Source organism: Octopus sinensis, linkage group LG3 (genome assembly GCF_006345805.1).
Source record: "Octopus sinensis linkage group LG3, ASM634580v1, whole genome shotgun sequence".
Lineage (NCBI taxonomy): Eukaryota > Metazoa > Mollusca > Cephalopoda > Octopoda > Octopodidae > Octopus > Octopus sinensis.
The window spans coordinates 25,279,180-25,299,179 of NC_042999.1; the positions used below are offsets into that span (position 1 = coordinate 25,279,180).

At 35.6% G+C, this 20,000-nt stretch overlaps 1 protein-coding gene across 4 annotated transcripts in view; it reads right to left on the reverse strand.

Annotated features, from left to right (window-relative positions):
- Positions 1 to 218: 218 nt before the first annotated feature.
- The window catches only part of LOC115209874, an 845,616-nt gene continuing 825,834 nt past the window's right edge, over positions 219 to 20,000 (reverse strand). For 3 of the 4 annotated variants that reach the window (XM_036500912.1, XM_036500913.1, XM_036500914.1), the window contains one exon: positions 219 to 3,336. In XM_036500912.1, coding sequence (XP_036356805.1) covers positions 291 to 3,089 — 2,799 coding nt within the window. In that variant the 5' untranslated portion in view covers positions 3,090 to 3,336 and the 3' untranslated portion in view covers positions 219 to 290. Of the gene's footprint in view, positions 3,337 to 10,568; positions 10,590 to 20,000 lie in introns of those variants that run through there. The other variant, XM_029778237.2, reaches the window with a different exon arrangement.

A 20,000-nucleotide genomic window follows, 5' to 3' on the forward strand; every position in this document is an offset into this window, starting at 1 on the left:
CACATTTATGTATATATACATATATATATATATGTGTGTGTGTATGTATGTGTATATATGTATATATATATACGGATAAATATTTGCACATGTATATATATGTATGTATATATTTATGCATACAACGTGTGTGTATCATATACATATATGTACATATATCTACGTGTATATACGTATACATATATGTATATTTATATATACGCACACACACACATATATGTATATATATATATATTGTATACATATTTGTATGCATATATAATATATCTTTCTTTAATGTTGAATTTGCTTCATGTCCGGTGCCAATCAAATCGTAGAATTCTCAAAAAGGTTCGTTTAAATTGTACATTGGCAAAAGCATAACAGAAAGGGTTAATTGGACTGTTTAAATAGCACAGCCAGTAAGTAATTTTATACAGGGTGACACTAACTTCACTGTTGCCTCCTCCCATACCGATTATGGCCACCATTAAGTGATATGGTGTCCAACACAGAACAAAGGCACCTAAGATAAATGTAATTGTTCTCAGTGCCTTCCTTGCACGATTTTCTGATTTTGATTTCGTCTTTTCCTTCTTTGATCTCCGCCGTACCTTCTGTTTACCCATATTTTTCACTATGGTTTGGAAAGGGCTGCTGTATTTTAGATTACGTTTAGAAGTTACACTAGTCAAATCATCATTTTGATTGTTTGCGGTATGCGGTTTCTGCAGTTTCTGTTTTTCCTGTTTTTGCTGTGGATCTTGCTTTTGTTGTTTCTCTGTTTGTTCCTCTTCTAGGTGCTGTTGTTTTTGTTCTTGCTCCTGTTGTAATTCTTTCTGCTGCTCATTGTTGTCCTCAGTCTGTTGTGGTTTTTCTTGTTCTTCTTCTTGTTCTATTTGTGTTTGTTCCTGTTGGGGATCGTGTTGCTGATGCTGTTCTTCTAGTTGTTCTTGTGTGTTTTCGTAATTTTCCAATATGGCGCCTTCATTGGCTACATTTTTATGTTCTTTCTCATAATCTGTGTCCGGAAATTGAAACGATTTATCAGGACAATGAGGAGAAAAGTCCGAAGCTGTGGAATTCACTTTCGGTATTTCCTCCATTGCCATAGTAAGTATTGTGGCTGCAGTATTATCATTTTCTGGTTCCATTTCAGCTGTTGTTATTTCTGAGGACATTGTAATTGGTGGGGGCGTTGTTGTTGTCGTGGCCGTCATCATCACAGAAGGTTGAGAGATACACTGCTGAAGTAAACTGGTCATTTCTCCTTCTTCGCCTCCCTCTCCTCCATCTTCATCATAACTAGAATAGCTGGCTTCCGCAACTGCTGACGAAGTAGCGGTTAGGTCTATGGCCGGAGATGATGCTGAATACTTGACGAGAGATCTCCTCTTCCAAACAGGAGAATTCTGGACCTCATTGCTCTCAGGTTCACATGAATCCAAAGTTATCAAATTGTTGTCTCCAGTATATGTCGTGTCTGGCATGATTTCTGGAAGAAGCTTTATACTTTCAGCGGATTCAGCTGCTAAGTGAGGAATACTACAATCTATCAAATCTTCTTCTTCGTCATCCTCTGCCGCGTTACCTTCGTTCTTTAATATATTTTCAGTTTCTTTAATTCCTTCTTCAAAGGCAAATTTGTTAGTTTCATTTATGAGAAGAGGGATTGTAGAGTTTTGTTTATCAACTAAAGAAGTCGATCGCGATGATTTCTGAGCAGTTTTCACTTCGGCAGGTTCATATAATGCCATAACAGTATTTGTGTTAGCATTTGACATAGATCTATTGTTTAAACTTTCTGCTACATTATTCTTGCCTTTCTGACTTTGTTTCGTTGAAAATTTTAGATTTCCCTTAGTTTTTTTGCTGCCATTGGCTTTAATATGACTCTTACTCGTTGCCATAGGTGCATCTTCAATTAAACCGGCTGGTACTTTCCCAATATCACACAGTAATTGTGGAAGATCCTTCGGGGATGGTTTCTTGGATGGTTTAGGAGACTGACTACTATTTTCATCATCTGAAGCAAAAGCTGGACTACTTGACCGCTCTTCTTCCTTTTCACTGTTTCGCTTGGAACTGAAACTTGTTGTGGTCATTGCTACATTGTTTCCGTCTTTGTGATCCTTACCAGCCCCCGTTTTGTCAGCATGCCCAGCTCTTAGAGAGTGAGCTTGTCGTATCTGGTCTGTTGCCATTTCCATTGCAGCACTTATTTTTTTATGTTTTGCTTCTGATTTTCTCTGCAACATCAAGGCCACTCTGTAAATGCCTGTATATAGACCGCACATAACAATTAATGTTGTCCAATAATATCCAATTGTTAATAGTAGAAGAAACACTGGATCACTCATGAATTGTACTTCACACTCACGTTCTGGTACTGTCCGCTTTCCAACAAAAAATTGCCAACCAATAATACATGTAAAAAAAATTGAAATTGGTAACACCCATATCACGGCTATCATAATTATTACTTTCCTTTCTGTCCGCCAGTTTCGGTACTTGGCTGGAAGTTTAACAGAGCAAAAACGATCCATTGTAATTAGAAATACTGTATATTGTGAAGCTAGACACACTGTCCAGTCTAGTGATAGCCAGAGGTCACATAGCCAAGGACCCATGGGCCAATATCCAAGTAGAAGATACGATGTGAAAAATGGCATTGAAAATGATCCGATCAAAAGATCAGATACTGCCAAAGATGCTATAAAATAGTTCGTCGGTTGGCGAATGGTTCGCTCAATAGCAAAGGAAAACAGCACCATGGCGTTACCTAGCACAGTGACTAGGCTGCACACGCCCGCCATGATACCGAGTATCACTGTTGTCCAGATTGGAAGAGGGGTTTGCGAAGATGCTTCAGAAGACATACTATACGACGTATCGTTGTTAGTTTCGTTCCATGTATCGTTCCAGGCATAGAACCAGTCCCCTAATTCTGTTGTGTTTTCAAGGCCATAACTGCTAAAGTGGACAGCGGCGGCTGCTGCCGCTGCCGCTGCTGCTGCTGCTGACGATGAACCAGAGTTGGGGGACGGTGACGGATTAACACTCATGGCGTTAAACTGATGTGTGCTATGGTTAAAAACACTCATTTCCATAAACAACTCTTTATTTGTTTTTACCTTCTTCGGAGCACTAATAATATCATTACATTGTTATTTTATTTGTAAATAGCGGTTGTGTTACTGGTTAGATGAGGGATTTCGTAGATTTAACAATTGTTTTCTTTCTGTCGTCGCTTCTTCTGCTGCTGTTCCTCTTTTTTTATTCTTATTATAGTTTGGTGTTACTGTTGTCAATATTTGAGTTTATGATTTCTTGTATGGTAACATTGCGTTGTTTAACCTGAAAATGGAAAAGAAAAGGGGAAAATGGTCAAAATTGTGAAACAGCTGTGATACAAAAAAGCTAAAAACAAAACAACAACATCAGCATCGGTTATGAATAGGGGTTGGGGCGACATGAAAAAATCACATTTATTACATAGGTACGTAGCTTCAGGTTTATAGAAGAGTGCTAACTTCTGCTGCTGACACAACAGTTGTGAAGGAATTTACACAAAACATGGGAAAGAAGAAAAGGAAAAGACTGTGACAGGCAGTTAAAGAATAGATATCATACAAAGTGTGGAGGCGCAATGGCCCAGTGGTTAGGGCAGCGGACTCGCGGTCGTAGGATCGCGGTTTCGATTCCCAGACTGGGCGTTGTGAGTGTTTATTGAGCGAAAACACCTAAAGCTTCACGAGGCTCCGGCAGGGGATGGTGGTGATCCCTGCTGTACTCTTTCACCACAACTTTCTCTCACTCTTACTTCCTGTTTCTGTTGTACCTGTATTTCAAAGGGCCGGCCTTGTCACTCTCTGTGTCACGCTGAATATCCCCGAAAACTACGTTAAGGGTACACGTGTCTGTGGAGTGCTCAGCCACTTACACGTTAATTTCACGAGCAGGCTGTTCCGTTGATCGGATCAACCGGAACCCTCGTCGTCGTAACCGACGGAGTGCTTGGATCATACAAAGTATGTAATAACATGAAGGAAGCAGTCACCCTGATACAGGAGAAACCTCAACTATGGTCAATCAAGAAACCCCACAGATCCAGGATTACCCTGACCACCAAAGGTACGAACACTCTCCCATGTTTTCCAGCCTACAAGAGAATACTTTGAGTAGGGCCATATAGTAGAATTGTTAGGGAATGAAAAGAATATCGAGTAGGGAAATAAGTTTGGATTCAGCAATAGTTTCTAATGATTTCTAATTTAGGCAGACAACATCACCGCTATTAGTTTGAAAGTCTCATCACTTCTCTCAAGCGAGGTAATACGTGTTTTGCTTCTCCACACTTATTCTTAATTCATTACAGTAACATACTTAGTGGTATACTTTCATTACACTAGCAAGTGTGGTAAAGTCCAAGATTCGTTGGGGGAGATTTAATAAAACCAAAACCTGACCATAGTTGTCTTCCGTGCTTACCGATATAATTAAAATAATGTAAGTCATTGAGATAATTATTCCGCCTTTGTCATCAGGATTTCTAGTAAATTGTATTTTTTGCTTTATTGCAGTTCCAAATCATTTGCTGCACTTCGTGAGAATTTTTCAGACCAAAATGCTTATTAACTTGTTTGAGAGAACTGACGAGACTTTCAAACATCTAGTGGTGATGTCGTCAGCCACATCACCAATGTTCATAATGCGGTTCAATCGATTCAATCGCGTTCTACTCGCCACGCTTGCATATAACACCATCACCGCCTCTTCACCGCCAATAACAACCAACACCGCCGTCACCAACAGCAACAACACCGCCATCACCTATTCGACACCATACAGGCATTAACGCTACTATTACGACGGCATCAACTCGACAAAAACGACAAGACAACGACGAAGACCACCACCATTACTACTACTACTACTACTACTACTACTACTACTACTGCTGCTGCTGCTATTGCTGTTGCTGCTGCTGCTGCTACTACTACTACTACTACTACTACTACAACTACTACCACTACCACCATCACCGTTCAAAAACCACCACCACCACCACCATCGTCCCACTACTACCACCGTCCCACCACATCCACCATCATCTTCTCCCTCCTCATTCTCGTCCTCATCGTCTTAATGTTATTATTATTCATGACGCTTTTGTCATAAATACATAGACGTACTGCCCCACTTTCTCATTCAGTATTTACGACTGGAAACCACCTGAATATCTCAAAGAGAGTAGAATCATACTCAAAATGTGTTCGGTGAAGTGGAATAAGCTCCGAGAGAACCAAATGCAAGTAAGTGAAAAATAGAATTAGTCTCGGACCAAATCTAAGAAATTATAGAAATGTAAATATGCACCGAAATGGCCACGGGGTTAAGAACTTTGCTTCAAAACTATGTAATTTCCGGTTTCATCCCAGAGTGAGCACAATGACCAGTATTATACTTTACATATCATTGTAACTTAATCCATGAGATCATCTTCCCCTCGGACGTCTTTGTGCAAAGTTCCAGCTGGCCACAACAGCGTGTCTCATAATCAGTTGATACTGTGAGGAAATTTTCGGACAATTGCATATGATGTGAGAGACATGCTTATTGTTAACTCCACAGCACATGCATCGGTTGTCGCATCTAGGGGGTTTACTGGCATCCCTATTCCTTTTCGTGCATCAGGTATTCTGTCATTTCCAAATACCAAATTCCGGAAATTTAAACATTTGTGAGGCAGAGTCGAACGCAAAACACAACGTTGCAAAGTGAACTTCTCTGGAGCAGAAATTCATGTATAAAGCAAACGAGGCGCCTTAGACTTCCATGTCATGTCTTTTGTCTTACAAGATGTTAGATGTTAGCGTTAGCCAGTTGGCTGCTGAGCAAGCAAAACATGACGCTCTCCCACGCATGACTGCTAGAGCGGAACGAATTTGGAGCAAAGATTGACGCTTTCCATTGCATGCCCAGTAGAGCTAAACAAGTTAGGTTGCTATTAAATTTTTCTCTTTGATATACACAGAAAACAAAGTCGTATAATATTCATATTTATTTAGTATATTTATATAACCTACACTAGATAATAAAAACACAAAGAAAGCAATGAATTAACGAACGAATGATTAAATAGAAAAATTTCAATAATCAACCATGGAAACTGATAGAAAAAAAAAAAAACTAAAAAAAAATTTGAATAGATTAAAAGAAAATTAATGAGATACGAGGAAATTGAAAGTGAGTGATGATGATGGCGATAAATGAATTCCTATGTTGGGTTGACTTTTCTGATGAGTGAGCCGATTGGGAGAGGGGAGGGGCAGGCAAACAGGGAGAAATAAATTGATGGAGAAATGGAAGAGAGAGAGAGAGAGAGAGAGAGAGAAAAGGAGAAAGAAATAAGCAACAGGACTAATAAACCACCTTCTCTATGTATGTATGTATGTGAATATATGTATATATTTATGTATATATGTGTTATATATTATGCATACAAATATATGTAATATATGTTGTATTAAGCTATATAAATAGGTATTATATATATTCACGTGAATAAATATATGTATGTATGTGTGTGTGTCTATCTACCTATCATCTTTCTATTTATCTATCTATATCTATCCATCTATCTATCTATCTCTCTCTCTCTCTCTCTCCTCTCTCTCTCTCTCTATCTATCTATCTATCTATCTATCTATCTATCTCTCTATCTCTCTATATATAGGCACCTTTCAACCAACTGGTTATGAGTTAGGTCCTATTCCGCGAGACCTTCAGTGACTGTCTTGTTCTATACCTTTGTGAGTAGATTTTGCAGACGGAAACTAAAAGAAGCCCATCGTATATATATATATATATATTATATATATATATATATATATATATATATATATATATATATACGATGGGCTTCTTTTAGTTATATATATTATATATATATATATAATATATATATATATATATATATATGTGTGTGTGTGTGTGTATGCGTTTGTTTCTCTTTGTCCCTACCGTCCCCTCTACAAACGGTGTTGGCGCTACATCCTCGGAACCTGGTGGTTTTCATTAGGAGACCCATGGAATATGATTTACAAGGTAAAAAAAAATACTAAGTACTGAGTTCGATTCCTTCGACTAAAAGTCATCAAGGCGGTTCCCTGCATAGTCACAGTGGAATCACTGAGACAGGTAAGAGATAATTGACAGAAAGACGCACGTGCGCGCGCACACACACACTCACAGACATACGCGTGTGTTTGTGTATAAGTATATACACTTAGTTTGATTTGAAAACCCCACTAGAATGGGAGAAAGCGCTAATACATGATCTAAGTTAATACATGATCTAAGTTAATACATGATCTAAGTATAAAAAAATGTAATATACAAATAAATATCTGTAAATATAAACCATCCGATTTTCTGAGTACCTCATTTCTTCTAATATAGTATATATATATATATATATTATATATATATATATATATATATATATATATATATATATATATATATATATATATTATATATATTATATATTTATGTATATATATATATATATATATATTCATATCAGTCCTCGCTCGAGCATAGGGACAGTAACTTTACAGGTGGGGGCCCCTTCACGATCTGTCTGTATACTTGCCTATCTATCAATCTATTTGCATACCATGTGTGCGAGCGCGCGTGTAGCTCGAATAACAGGAGTTGAATCACAGATTGTAATTATAAGAATATACATTCCTTTGTTGACTAGTTTCGCCATCCTCCATTTATTAGCTGTATATCTATTATTTACTTCATTGCTTTCTGTCTATATTAACGGAACCCGTTATGCGCGCCACTAAATTCACCCCCCTATTTCACAATTGATCTATTAATGTCATGCTTTATCTAATCTCCGTTGCTATTTATTATTTCGAGAATTTTGCTTTCACATATGAATACGTACAAATATGCATAGATACATATATTTATAGATATACTTCTATATACAACTTTAATCTGATATACCTGATATAAGTAATTTATCGCTTCTTGATGAATCAACAAATACATATATATATATATATACATGCATATTATATATATTATATATATATATATATATATATAATATATATATTATACATACAAACATATATACATACATGTATATATATATATACATATACATATATACAAACATATATACATACATGTATATTATATATATATATATATATATACAAACATATATACATACATGTATATATATATATATATGCCCACAACCTGCGTGACCTACTGGTCCACAGTTTCTTCCCTAACACCAGTTCCCAACATGACTTGCTCCCCTGCCACCGCCCACGCTGTCTCACTTGCCCTTGCCTCTCCAACACTACCGCCCTCGCAGGCACCCATCATCGTCCCTATCATATGACCGACTCCTTTACCTGCACTTCTAGCAACGTCATTTACTGCATCTCCTGCTTTTTCTTACCTTCTCTGTACATCGTTCAAACGAGACGCCGCTTCGCTGACCGGTTGATAGAGCATCTCCCAGAGATCAAACTCGGCAATGACACCTCGGTCTCGCGCCATTTCCACTCTACCGGTCATTCACTACAACACCTGTCTGTATTCGGATTGTCTTTGCATCCGGAGTCCCGCCTTCGCCGTGAGTAGGTTTAATCTTCTCTCTTCGGTCCTTTGCAACTATGGCCTCAACACCCCTCCTCTCTTCTCTCTATTTGACACCTACCTCCTCTCATCACTCCTACCCACCCACTCCTTAGACACACACTCGCACACATACACACGTGAAAGTCACTAGCTCTATCCACACTCACGCACACACATTCTCACGTACACACACGCACGCTCACCTTCATTTTGGGATCACAAATTTTTTACTATCTCCCCTTCCTTCTACGTCTTCTGTCAAACCCTTTTTCTCCCAACCAGCCGCCATGCTTGATCGCTAAATCCCCAAGTTTTTCTATTCTCTCTCTGTTTATTTTCTTTTCTTCCTTTCTGTTGACGAGCGTAAGATCGAAACGTAAAAGACTTTCTCACTTTTCCGAGCGTCAAACTAAATACACCTGCTTGTTGTTCATACACCTGTCTTCGTCTCATGTTTTCCTGTAATTTCAAACATATATATATGTATATATATATATATATATATATATATAATATATATATATATATATATATATATATATATATGTAATCTATATATATATAGGTCGCCATGTTAGATCGCTAGCCACTACACACATTTTTCCTCTCCTTTTTGTATCTCCTTTTTTCTCTCCTTGTTTCTCTCCTTGTTTTTTCTGTGTTCCTTTCTATAGAAGAGCGTAGGGTTCAAACGTAAAAGACTTTTTCTATTGCTGAGCGTTATACTAATACATCTGTTTGTTTTGTACACCAACTGTCTTCGTCTTTTGTTTTTTTTCGTAAACTCTCCCTATACACACACACACACACACAGACACACACACACACACACACAGACACACACACACACACACAGACACACACACACACCACACACACACACATATATATATATATATATATATGACCCACCTTTCTCATCTAGTGTGAAAGACCTATGTCCTAATGGTCTTTTCTCGAGAGAACCTTTCCCCCAGTAAAATATGTATCAGTATTTTCAACAGAAATATCACAAAACTCCTCCTCTAACACACAGTACAGTTAATGTAGATATATTGATACATTATATCCTTCATCAGAAAATGTTTAGGTCAATAGATGCACACAGATATCAATTGTCACCAACCGTGTAGAAGCTTGAGAGGTGGTTAGATGGAACCTACACTCACCTCCTTATGAGAGCTCAAAATCTCTCGTGGAAGCGTCATCCAACCAAAATGCAAATATATGGGAAGCTACCACCTGTGTCATCTCTCGTGAAAGGTAGGAGAGTCCAGTTTGCTGGACATTGTTCGTGCTGTAGTTGATATTGCTATTAATGTTATTGCTGATGTCGTGGCGCCCGTCGTCGTCGTTGTTATTGTTGTTACACTCGAGTCTACATCGCATCAGAGTTATTTCATTTCTGTTTGTTTTCTTTTCAGTTTATGAATATGTTGGCTTTGAACGTATATATGTTGCGTAAATATGTAAGATAGAGTGTGCTCTCCAGAATATACCTCACAATTATATTTCTTTCTTCTATTTACACCATCCCACTTACGAAGAACAATCTGTCAACTTCCACATCATTGATGTTGTCAGGAATATGACGTAGAACGGGAATGAAAGAGCAAACTTAGCATTGTGTGTGCGTGTATATATATATATATATATATATATATATATATATATTATATATGTATATATGTGTGTTGTGTGTGTGTGTGTGTGTGTGTGTCTGTGTCTGTGTGTTTGTATATATATATCTATATATATATGCATATGTATAATATGCATATGCATGTGTGTGTGTCTGTTTGTCTGTGTCTGTCCCCTCAACATCGCTTGACAACCGATGCTGGTGTGTTTAGGTCCTAGTAACTTAGCTTTTCGGCAAAAGAGACCGATAGAATAAGTACTAGGCTTACAAAGAATAAGTCCTGGCGTCGATTTTCTCGACTAAAGGCGGTGCTCCAGCATGACCACAGTCAAATTACTGAAACAAGTAAAAGAGTAAAAGAGCATATGTATATATACATGTATGTATAGATATATACATATGTATGCATATGAATACACATATGTGTGTGTATGTATATATACACCACATATAAAGATATTCATAAAGTCGTTAATTATATGCCATACTCAACAATAGGTTGTTTTTCTTTATATAATGTGGCCTGCAGAATTTCTGTATACTTATTAAAACACCACCAAATTCTTTGGGAAAGTAGATAACACGGAACTCACATATGAAGCTGATAGACGTAACTAACATGCAGCACTTTTAGATAATTTTACGAAATTCTTAAGACTAACCGTCGCACATATAAACTTAATTATGAAGTAAAAAAAATCTTGCCTCTAAGTTAATCGTAGACGGCCGCATAGAATGTCTTGATGCAAGAACCCGATTGTGATCGTAAGCTCAAAACAGTAGCAGCAGCTTAATTAAACTCATGGAAAGGAATTGGATTTTGTGAGAGAGTTATCTACACTGAACTCACCTCCGCAACGCCTTCTAGAGCATTTAGAATTCTGATACTGAGATCGTCTCGGTAATTGACATGGCGCTAAACACAGTACAATGCTACTTGTGTTTGGCCAGTGAACAACAGAATTGTTTGATAGAGAAGAATAAAGAAGATTTAGAAATATCTGATGTATAAAAGCTACACCTTGTCCTGTACTTAGATTGTCTTGTCATGAAAGTTTATCCTAACCCCTTCATATAGGTTTCTCGACTATTTAATGCTATTTCTCTATTAAATTTTTTGCGGATTTTCCTGCTTTAATTATTATATTTAAATACGAGTCAAACGCAGCCCGTCCAATCGACGGTGCTGAATCATATCTGCTGAATAAAAAGCAATCAGTGTTTTCTTTTCATTAAAAAATAATTAAGCATGCCTTTATTTCAATATAATTTTTGATTTTGGTAAAGAAAGTTGAGGCAAAAAAAAAGCTTCTTGAGAAACCAAATAGTCTTTCCTTCCTTCATGCCAAGTTTGAAAAAAATATCTCTTTTGCATCTTACTTTTTTGGTCTCTTAAATATACTGCATTTTGTGGCATTATTTCAAGCCAGCCGGGTTTTTTTTTGCACAAACTGCACGTGCATTTTTCTCGCGTACGTGTAGTACCGATCGCAACAGCTGATGTACTTGCGCGTACAAATGCACGTTCCCACGGCTTTATCGATTGCATTCTTACCTGGAATCGATTTTTGTAATTTTTTCAAGACTTATACACGCCCTGATACCGTCGGTATCTACACATCAAATTTGAGCGCAATCGGATGGAGGATGCCCGAGATCCTAGTAGACAAACACACAGACAGACAGAACGGATTTTATATGATAGATTAGATGTAGCTGAATTATATAGTTGTCGATGTTTTTTTTTATTTTGAGAGTCAATTCCGTTCTGATTGTAAATGACTCTGACTGCAACTGATTTCGTTCGTTAACCAAACGAAATATATTCTTCTGCTTTGTGTAGATTAGGGAGAGATGAATTAGAATGAAGTTCAGCATAAGTGTACAGTCTGAAGAGTAGGGAGGACATTGTTTATAATAATGGTTAACACGACAGTCTTTGGTCAACTTTTGCCAAGGACAGCATATTTTGGTTTCTAAACTGCCTGAATATGCCTATGAAGTCGTTTCTTGATCTATAGCATAAGCGATCATGCTGCATGAAATTATATAGATAAATACGTATATACATACATGCATACATACACACAAACACACACACATATACACACATAAGTATATACTTGCATATATATACATATATGTGTATATATATATATATGTGTATACATATCTTTTATTAAACTTTTAATACTTTTGATATATATTTAAAATAATATAAATTAAATTAATTTTATGTATTGGCTTATGTTTTTCATTGTTTGATTTGCCTAATAGTGGTTTTATCTCTAATTTAATATAATACATATATATATATATTATATAATAATATATATATATATATATATATATATATATATATATATATATACATACATACATACATACATACATGCATATACATACATATTTAAAATGTGTGTGGTGTCTAATCTGTTGCTTGCTTTAATCATTCGACTTCGGCCAAGCTGAGCCACTGCCCTGAAGAATTTATTGTCGAATGAACCAATCCTAGTACGTTTTATTTTTGAAGACTGGTTCTTATTCTACCGCTCTCTTTCATCGAGCCGCTGATTTATGTGGATGTAAACTAACCAACAGCAGTTTTCAAGCTGTGCTGGGATACAAACACAAACCCAAAGGCACCCACCACACACGTACATACACTCATATATGTGCATATACACACACACATATACCACGTATACATATACTTATACATCATATAAAGGATATAAGGAGTTTTCGCCAAGATGGCTCAAGCTAATAGGTATGCGTTTTGAGTGCTCAAATAGGTACGCCCCCACCCCGCCAAATTCCAGTTTGAACAGCAGTTGAAGTTGTGGTTATGTGATTGTCCTGTTCACAACGTTTATAAGTGGTTTCCATTTGAACCTGTAAGTGTAGATTAAAGTAGTGGGGAAAGGCAAACAATTAGACAAGACACGACAAAGACAATTTAATTCAATTCATATACATACAGACTTACATACGTATACATACACTCACACAGACACATACTCGCACACACATATACGATGGGCTTCTTTTAGTTTCCGTCTATGAAATCCAGTTACAAGGCTTTGGCCACCCCGAGGATATAGTAGAAGCTCTTGCAGAAAGTGCATGCAGTGGAACTGAACCCGGAAAGATGTGGCTGGGAAGAAAAACATTCTGTCCTTTTCAAGCTTATTTCGGTAATCTGAATATGTGTGTAGATGTTATATTTATGTGAGGTATGGAGTTGAAAATTCCGGAAATTGTTCTGCAGATTAATTTTGTAACAAAACAGGAGATTGGAGAACATGTTGGTATAATCTATTCACTATTATACATATTTGACTTGCTAATAGGAGTTAAAGTGTTGTATCTGTTGGTGAAATATGTAGGGAATCTTCTACATGTAGAATTTTGTAACTCCCATTAGTAAATCAAACATATATACTGGCGAATAAACTAAGAAAATTTTCCAATCTTCTGTTCTGATATACTCAGATATATATATATTATATATCAAATGAAATCAAAAACAGAACACAAAGGATGTCGCGATACACGTGTTTCAAGCTTTATAAACGACCTATAAAAATAGCTACTAGCTGGCGTATACAGGTGCTTACACTTATTAAGTAGTATTCACCCTAAATTTATTGTACCTATATATATATATATATATATATATATATATATATATATATATATTATATATATATATATATATATATATATATATATATATATGAGTAGTATATATATATATGTATATGTATATGTTTGTGTGTCTGTGTTTGTCCCCCCACCCACTATCGTTTGACAACCGATGCTACTGTGTTTATGTCCCCGTAACTTAGCGGTTCCGCAAAAGCGACAGGTAGAACAAGTACTAGGCTTACAAAGAATAAGTCGTTGGGTGGATTTCTTCGACTAAAGGCGGTGCACCGACATGGCTGCAGTCAAATGACTGAAACAAATAAAAGAATATATTTATATATATGTGTGTGTGTGTGTGTGTGCGTGTGTGTCTGTGTGTATGTGTGTATATATATGCATATATATATGTGTGTGTATGTATGCATTTTCATATATGCACACGTCTATACACACATACGATGCCTGTGCTTTTCGCGTTCGTGAATATATGTTGAAGTATATATGAATGGTGGAGGCGCAATGGCCCAGTGGTTAGGGCAGCGGACTCGCGGTCGGAGGATCGCGGTTTCGATTCCCAGACCGGGTGTTGTGTGTGTTTATTGAGCGAATACACCTAAAAGCTCCACGAGGCTCCGGCAGGGGGTGGTGATCCCTGCTGTACTCATTCACCACTCTTTCTCACTCTTTCTTCTTTTGGCCTGCTCGCTTAGCCAGCGAGGTGGCGTCGTTCGAAGGCTAAAACAATGCGAACGCATTGTGACCAGCGATGTGTAGCAACATTTGATGGTCTGGTCGGTCACGTGATCACGTGATATATGAATGGAGATGAGAGGCCTATAGCTTAGGATGGTTTTAAATAAACTGCTGTGATCTATGAGGTAACTAAATTCTCATGCTCGCTACTCTAGATATATTCGATATGAACTTTACCCTCCAATTTTAAAGCGAACTTATAGAAAAGGAATTTCAATATCAAATGCGTTGTACATTTGTTACAGATATTATGCATTGATAGTAACAGTAATTCATAAACAGTGCTAACATAGGCGCAGGAGTGGCTGTGTGGTAAGTAGCTTGCTAACCAACCACATGGTTCTGGTTTCAGTCCCACTGCGTGGCACCTTGGGCAAGTGTCTTCAGCTATAGCCCCGGGCCGACCAATGCCTTGTGAGTGGATTTGGTAGACGGAAACTGAAAGCCTGTCGTATATATATATATATATATATATATATATATATGAATGTGTGTGTGTTTGTGTGTCGGTGTTTGTTCTCCTAGCATTGCTTGACAACTGATGCTGGTGTGTTTATGTCCCCGTCACTTAGCGGTTCGGCAAAAGAGACCGATAGAATAAGTACTGGGCTTACAAAGAATGTCCCGGAGTCGATTTGCTCGACTAAAGGCGGTGCTCCAGCATGGCCGCAGTCAAATGACTGAAACAAGTGGAAGAGAGAAAGAGATTCGAATGAGATTTAGGATTGCCATCTAATGATTATCAATGGTGGATATATAACTTCTACACGAAGTATTACCATGATCAGACTATATCGCTAAATATAGTTCAGTCACTTATATTCATCATATACTATGAATTTGTTCGTGTAAGCACCATTATAAACTATGTATATATATGTGAGTATGTATATGGGTGTAATTCCACTCTCTCCCTCCCCTCCCTATTTCTATGTATATATGTATGTATATCTATATGCGCACGTGTGTTTCTGTGTGTGTGTGTGAGTGTACGTACAAAATGTCAGTGTTACTTTCGAGATGTTATATTTAACATGGATCTAATGACTACTGAAATATATCAATCTTCACTTCGGTACTGTTATTCACATAAAAATAAACATTACACAAACATTATGGACTCTTAAGACATATTCAGGCTTTCTCGATGTTCTGTTCATCTGCAGGAAACTGAAGTGGTCGCTCAGCAGAAGAAAACTTACCATTTGTATACAGTATCTAACCTATACGTCCACATTTGTATACAATATCTAACCTATATATCCACATGAATCACGCACACATAAGCATACCGGCAGATATATATACACACACACACACACAGAGGCACACACATATATCAACATACATACATACATACATGAATCACGCACACATAAGCATACCGGCAGATACACACACATATACACATACACACACATACACACACACATATACCAACATACATACATACATACATACATACATACATACATACAATCATGCATAGATACATACATACGTACATACATATATATATGTGTGTGTGTGTGTGTGTACGTGACTGTTTACATGTGCTTGCCTATATATAAATATGTGTGCTTATATATATATCCCCTCCCTCCCTCTCTCCCTCCCTTCCTCCCTCTCTCCCTCCCTTCCTCCCTCCCCCCTTCCTCCCTCTCTCTCTCTTCCTCTATATGTAGATATTTATATATCTATATACATTTTAAAGAGCACACTTTCACACAGGCTATATATGATTATATGATTAAAATATACCGCCACGAACAAACACGAAAATGTGACTAAATATGTATATTCATATAAACATAAGAAATATATTATACATAGCTACAAAGGGAATGTCCTGTGCGTCGGCAAGTTAGTAGCTACTCAAACTGAAGCTATAAATATTAATCATTAATATAAAAACTAAATGATTTCCAAATCTTAAAAATGCAGAACTTTATGCCCGAAATTCAGAATAATTTAGCAAATAGCTAATGTTTTGTAAAGGAAGTTGTTTAGCCAATGAAGTTCCACTGCAACTGTTGAAAATTAGTTATTGGTTTGTTTTATAACTTTCAAAGTGTTGTTTTATATCTTGCCCTTGCCTTTTTATTGTTTGCATTACTTGCCTATATATTTGTCTTCCATAACTACTATGACTCTTGCTTATATATTTTTGCGTGACCTGCATGATGAATTTCCTGAAATTAGGGGTGGAATGTATAGGGACGATACACATTTTGTCATCAAGGATGCATCTAAATAGAATGATTTAAGAAACGATTTGATAAATGTTTCAACAGACATGGACTTTCCCTCTTTATTGAAAAAAATAACTCAGTTAACTTTTTGGATGATAATTTCAATCTAATAGCCGGTAAACACGAACCTTTTCATAAATTAAATACAAATTTAAGCTATATTAGTTTCCTAAGTAATCGTCCAAGATAATTAAAAGCACATTAGTCTCCAACACTGGGAAATGACTAACACATCTATTATCTAATGAAAACATATTTATGAAATACGCAGATTATTACAACATGGCTCTAGCTAAAGCTGGATATAGAGACACAATAAAATACCATAGACCAAACGATATAAATGAATACGATAGAATTAAAACTGTAAAATTTGGCAATTCAGTTAAAGCTATAACTAGTAGAAAAATAAACGTAACATTAATAATACCTCTGTTAATAAATCGCTAAGTGATAATAATAAAGTTAAAATTAATATGAATCAACCTCGAAATAGTAAACAAAATACAGAAAAATTCAAGAGTGGCTGTGCTATAGGCGCAGGAGTGGCCGTGTGATAAGAAGCTAGCTTCCCAACCACATGACTACGGGTTCGGTCCCACTGCGTGTCAATTTGGGCAAGTGCCTTCTACTATAGCCTCGGGCTGACCAAGGCCTTGTGAGTGGATTTGGTAGACGGAAACTTAAAGAAGCCCGTCGTATATATATATATATATATATATATATGTATATAGTATTAAATTAGAGACAAAACCACTATTAGGCAAATCAAACAATGAAGAACTTAAGCCAATACATATTATTATTTAATTTATATTATTTAAATATATAACAAAATTATTAAAAAAATATAATTAATTTCACACTACGATCGTTTCATGCCTGCTAACTTCTTCAAATTTTTGAGTCGCAGTCATTCATCATATATATTATATATATATGTATTATATATATATATATTATATATATATATATATATATATATATATATATATATGTGTGTGTGTGTGTGTGTATGTTTGTGTGTCTGTGTTAGTCCCCCAACATCGCTTGACAACTGATGCTGGTTTGTTTACGTCACCGTAACTTAGCGGTTCGGCATAAGAGCCCGATTAGAATAAGAACTAGGCTTACAAAGAATAAGTCCTAGTGTCAATTTTCTTGACTAAAGGCGGTACTCCAGCATAGCCGCAGTCAAATGACTGAAAAAAAATAAAAGAATAAAAGAATATAAACCTAAGATTAATAATAAACAACCATTCAATAGTTATGATTATTCTCATAAAGATAAATATCTAATTAATAAACATGATGGTATGAATAAACAAATTACCTTGAATACCAACACCATTGATAATTCACACAATTTTCAAAATAGTAAAAACTAATCATATACTCCTTCCATTAACTCTTCTAAATCTAAAAATGATCAGAAGCTTTCTAAAAATAATTCTGTTGAGCATAATAGGATTTGGTTAATTATTTCATATGCAATGTAAATTTTAAAATAATATAATTAAATCGATATATAAGTTTATTTATAAGCATTTTAACACCGATAACAAATGTAGTGATATTATCATTTATAAAAATATCAAAATTGGTAGCCTGGTCTCAATTATATCATCTTTTAACAATGGAAAATTAAATAAATTCTTCTCTAATAGAAATATCCAAGATATTAATTCATCTCAATTTAAACCCAGTCCCCTAATCTCTTGCAATAATACTAACGGCCATAGATTCCCGAACGAGAGGAGGAAAATAAACCACAGTAGCTCCCTTGCAATCAATTATTTTAATAAATATATATAAAAGAATGTAAACGATTATTGTGACTGTAAAGTTAAAACTAATTGTAAAGTTAAAATCCATGTAAGAAAGATAACGTAGTCTACCAATGTGCAGTAGAATCTCAAGGTAAAATTTTTTTTTATATAGGCTCTACCGAAAATAGGATTAAAATCAGAATGGTTAACCACCAATATTTTAGAATAGATAAAAATTAATTCCACCGGATTACGTAATTTCATATGGGATTTAAAGGATAATTACATTGAATTTAAAATTAGATGAGACATAATTTGTTCCGCAAGTTCTTATAGAGCCTCAAGCAGGTGATGTAACTTGTGTACTGAAGAAGATTCTAGAATCCTCACATCTAAAGACATTTACTTCACTTACGAAATGAAAATAATATTTTTGTAGTCATGCAGCGAAATATGTGTTTTCTAAGTTTAATTTTAAAATATTTGATTATATTATATGATAACATAAATATCAAATATATTAATAATAAATTGAAATTAATATGTGCGCTTTTCTTTGAAGACTTTTTCTGAACACTTGGATTCATTAACTCTGCTATAGTAGTTCTCTTCCTCCCGTGTATTTACATATATTTAAATAATAATGACTGTAACACTTATATTACGCATTAGTTTTGGCTCCATGACCTTACATTAATCACTATAATTTAACATTTTCTTAGAAATTACTTAATATCATTAACGACATATTAATTAATAATCATTTACGTATATAACAATTTGAAATTAATTCAGTACATGCTATAGTTATTATTTCCACTCAAGTAATTCTCTTCTTCCCATATAAACAGATACATAAATAAGCAACATCGATTATACAAGTTATGATACACAGTATCGTTGCCATTATTACCTTACATCAATAACTATATTTTAACATATTCTTATGAGCTAATTTGATAACTATATAGTGTATATAAACATTTGATTATACGCACAATATATGTACGTATGTGAAAGTATGTGTATATCTGTGCACTTACGCACACAACTATGTAAACGCACGCGTGTGCATTTGTGTATACGTATGTATATGCATGTATGTATGTGTAAGTACGTATGTGTGAGTATACATGTATGTGTGTGTATGTAGGAATATATGTGTATATATGTATATATGTACATATATATATGTGTGTATATATGTATATATATGTGTGTATTTGTGTTTAAATCTATATATGCCTCTGTGTCTGCGTATGTATGTATTTCAGT